The sequence below is a fragment of the Lontra canadensis genome, unplaced genomic scaffold, assembly GCF_010015895.1.
Source record: "Lontra canadensis isolate GAN:19392208 unplaced genomic scaffold, GSC_riverotter_1.0 scaffold1057, whole genome shotgun sequence".
Taxonomy (NCBI): Eukaryota; Metazoa; Chordata; class Mammalia; order Carnivora; family Mustelidae; genus Lontra; species Lontra canadensis.
The window spans coordinates 1-4,386 of record NW_022632041.1 but is presented as its reverse complement, the minus strand read 5'-3'; the positions used below and the strand labels follow the sequence as shown (position 1 = coordinate 4,386).

The window sequence follows — 4,386 nt, the reverse complement described above, 5'->3', positions numbered from 1 at the left end:
AATTTATAGACAAATAAAATAACTAAAAGCAAAACAAATTATTGAAAATAAGTGAGTTTAGCAAGACACTCAAGAAACAAGGCAAACAAGAAACACTGTATCAGCATAAACTTTAAGAAAATAATAGGGAAAAAACAAAGCTTAGAGTATAACTTATTAATATATAAACAAGGAAGAATTCTGATGATGAAGCAATAGAAGCAGACAGTAAAAGTCATACTGAGACCAGTGGGGAGAAATTAAAATTCTGTGAAGTCCAGTGCTAGGACTAATATAGAGTAGGCAGATGGCCTACTAAAAAAATTCTTTTTAAGGATTCTAAAAGAAAATCCCAAATTCTGATTAAAAACGAAGACTTGGAAAAGGAGAAAGAAAAGCAAGAGAGACTGGGGGAAAATAAAACAATTTGATTCAGAGCAAGAAGCATGAGTGTGAAATAATATCAGAGTAAAACCAGCTATTGCCAAAGACAAATAACAGATAATTTTTTTTTTAAGATTGTTAAAAATTTATTTATTTGAGAGAGAGAGTGTGTGAGAGAGGAGAGTGTCAGAGGGAGAAGCAGACTCCCTGTCGAGCAGGGAGCCCGATGTGGGACTCCATCCAAGGACTCTAGGATCATGACCTGAACCTAAGGCAGTCGCTTAACCAACTGAGCCACCAAAGCACCCCAAAACAGTAATTCTTTAGAGAACTGCAGTAAGGGATGTTGAACAGTTATTCAATGAGTACTGAAAACATCAAAACGATGTTGATGAAAAGATTTTAAAAATCTAAAAAAGTAGAGGCCCTACAAGAAAACAAGGTGAGTCAATATCACTGGTTTCCATTTTTTCCATTCTCAGAGGAATGGATAAAAATAAAAATGAAAAAAGTTCAACAAGGAAGAAACCAAAAGATAAACAGACTGAAGGGAGATCAGAAGTGGGCAATCTCATTTAAGAAGTTGATTCAAAAATTTAATTAAGATAGTATCAAACCCAATCTACCATATACTAAAAAATAACATTTATAATTATGACTAAATAGAGTTTATTTTAAGGATGCAAGGATATTCTAATATAAGAAAATCTAATAATGCAAAACTCCATATTAAGAGATTAAAGATAAAAAGCCACATATTCATTTAAATAGAGGCATAATAAAGCTCTTGAGAATATTCAACACATGATTAAAATTGTTTAGCAAAATAGGAATTGAAGGAAACATCCTTAACCTGATAGAGTACTTATCAAAAATTTAGAGGACTACCCAAAGCAATCTACAGATTCAATGCAATCCCTATCAAAATCCCAATGATTCTTTTTGCAGAAATAGAAAAAAATCTAAAATTCATATGAAGTAGCAAGGAACCTCAAATAGCCAAAACAATCTTGAAAAAGAAGAACAGGGGCACCTGGGTGGCTCAGTGAGTTAAGCGTTTGCCTTCGGCTCAGGTTGTGTTCTCAGGGTCCTAGGATCCCCAGGTCAGGCTCTCTGCTCAGTGGGGAGTCTAATTGCCTTCTTCTCCTGACTTTCCCCTTTATTTGTTCTCTCTCTTAAAGAAATAAACAAAATCTTTAAAAAGAAAAAGAACATAGAAAAATCCCCTTCACTTTCCTTAATGTTCCAGGTGGCCTTCCACCTCCAAGCATTTGTACTGAGGGTCTAGAACACTATTCCAGCCTCTTCACCCATTCCTACCTTTGTTCCTACCGTTTATGACATCTTCAGTAATGCCTTGGAAAATTTTTGACCCCCAGATCTAGGTTGGATACCCTTCTTATGTACCCCTTTCCATTGCTCAGTGTTTCCCACCTTTGTAACAGTTAACATATTCTATTAAAATATCCTATTTAGTTTTCTGTGTCCTCCCCTATACTGTAAGCTTCCCGAAAGCAAGGACTGTGTTCATCAGGTTCATCATTTCTTATGAACAAATAGGCAACAAACAAGCAAATTTCCAGGTATACAATAGTCACCCAATTAAGTGTTGGATAATTCACTTTTTAAAATACAGATGTTGAAGTTTAATTCTAAGGCATCAAGCACAGAAATCCAAAATATATGACCGTAGAAGATAATATAGCTAATGTTCTAAAGTTGATCTTACTGTATTTGAATATAAAATAAGAAGTTGGAGATGTTTGGAGCAAGGGCAGAAGCAGCCTTGATGGATGCCTTGAGTGTTCAGTAGTAACACTTCCCTAGCAACTACTATCAAGGTCACATTTGTTTACACATTCTTATTAATTCTGAGAAAAAGACTCCTGACTTGAAAGAGCTATTTCTAAGGTATCTTAAAACTAAGATTCTTCAAAGCAACTTTAAAGTCACAAAGCTAACAAGCAAGAAGTAACTTTGGGTTTGCCTTAGAGGGTGCAGAAATTACTTAGGCCTCTGAGCGTCGCTGTTGACCACCTTAGAAGTAAAAGCCTGCAAGACACCCAGTCCAACATTACTGCTCCCACAACAAAAAGGGCTGGGCGCTTGGCCCCCAAGCTTTCAGACGGGGGGAAAAATCAGTCCAGCAGCTGAAAGTTCTCTCTACAGTGACTTGGGTCCTGTGAATCCTGGTCCCCTCAGACCCTGAGGAATAAGGACTTTCAGAATCTCACACTGGGTGCTGGAAGTTTCATGGGAGAAAAGATTGCAGCAGAAGAAATGGTGGCTCTGCGAAAATTGCCGCAATGTGGAAGACTTACCCTGCTCTGCTTTCTTTTGGCTGTCTTGTGGGAAGTCGGAGCTGGGCAGATGCACTATTCTGTGCCAGAAGAGACCGACAAAGGCTCCTTTGTCGGTGACATCGCCAAGGACCTGGGGCTGGAGCCCCTGGCACTGGCAGAGCGTGGAGTCCGCATCGTCTCCAGAGGTAGGACACAGCTTTTTGCTCTGAACCCGCAAAGTGGCAGTTTGGTCACCAAGGACAGGATAGACCGAGAGGAGCTCTGTGCTCAGAGCGTGCAGTGCCTGGTGAATTTTAACATACTCCTGGAAGACAAATTAAACATTTACTCAGTAGAAGTGGAAATAACAGATATTAATGATAATGCCCCTCGCTTTGGAGTAGAGGAACTAGAGCTAAAAATAAGTGAAACGACTGCGCAGGGATTCCGAATTCCCCTAAAGAGTGCGCATGATGCAGATGTAGGAGAAAACACACTTCAGAAGTACGAACTGAATCCAAATGACCACTTCTCCCTGGATGTGCGAAGCGGAGTGGATGGGAACAAGCACCCTGAGTTGGTGCTGGAGCTTGCCCTGGACCGCGAGGAGAAGGCCGTTCACCACCTCCTCCTTGTGGCTTTGGATGGCGGCAGCCCAGTCCGATCGGGCACCTCCCACATCCGCGTTACTGTCCTGGATGTGAATGACAACGCGCCCGTATTTACACAGCCCGAGTACCATGTAAGTGTTCCTGAGAATATGCCCGTGGGCACCCGGATACTCACAGTGACTGCCACTGACACAGATGAGGGATACAATGCCCAAGTGGCATATTTTCAAGAGAAAAACCCAGGAGAAACCTCAGAGGTATTTGAGCTTGAGTCAACGTCAGGAGAGATAACAATCACAAAGAGTCTAGATTTTGAGGATGCCAAAGTCCATGAAATTGATATTGAAGCTCAGGATGGTCCGGGCCTTCTGACCAGGACAAAGGTTATTGTGACAGTTCTGGATGTGAATGACAATGCCCCAGAATTTTACATGACATCTGTTACTAGCTCAATTCCTGAAGACTCTCCCCCAGGAACCATAGTTGCACTTTTCAATGTACATGACAGAGACTCTGGGCTGAATGCATTTATCACATGTTCACTCCCTGAGAACCTTCCTTTCAAGTTAGAAAGATCAGTGGACAATTACCACCGATTGGTTACAACCAGAGCCCTTGACAGGGAACAGTTTTCCTTTTACAACATCACTGTGACTGCTAAAGATGGAGGGAAACCATCTCTGTCCACGGATGCTTACATTTTGCTGCAGGTGGCAGACATCAATGACAACCCACCCACCTTCCCTCACGTGTCCTACTCTGCCTACATTCTTGAAAACAATCCCAGAGGTGCCTCTATCATTTCTCTGTCGGCCCATGACCCTGATAGTGACGACAATGCCCATGTAACTTATTCTTTGACCCAAGACACTCTTCAGGGTGCACCACTGTCCTCTTACATCTCCATCAACTCTGACACCGGCATCGTGTATGCGTTGCGCTCCTTTGACTATGAGCAGTTCCAGGATTTGCAACTGTGGTTGACTGCGTGGGATAATGGGAACCCACCCCTCAGCAGCAACGTGTCATTGAGCGTATTCGTGCTGGACCAGAATGACAACACGCCGGAAATCCTGTACCCGGCCCTCCCCACTGACGGTTCCACAGGCGTGGAGCTGGCGCCCCGATCC

At 42.0% G+C, this 4,386-nt stretch overlaps 1 protein-coding gene across 1 annotated transcript; it reads left to right on the top strand.

Annotated features, from left to right (window-relative positions):
* Positions 1-1,844: 1,844 nt before the first annotated feature.
* LOC116863395 (protocadherin gamma-A2-like) lies at positions 1,845-4,380 on the top strand (the record flags this gene model as incomplete). The annotated part of the gene is made up of 1 exon (XM_032850854.1): positions 1,845-4,380. A coding segment is annotated over exon 1 (1,764 nt), but the record flags the coding sequence as incomplete, so codon positions are not given.
* Positions 4,381-4,386: the final 6 nt, after the last annotated feature.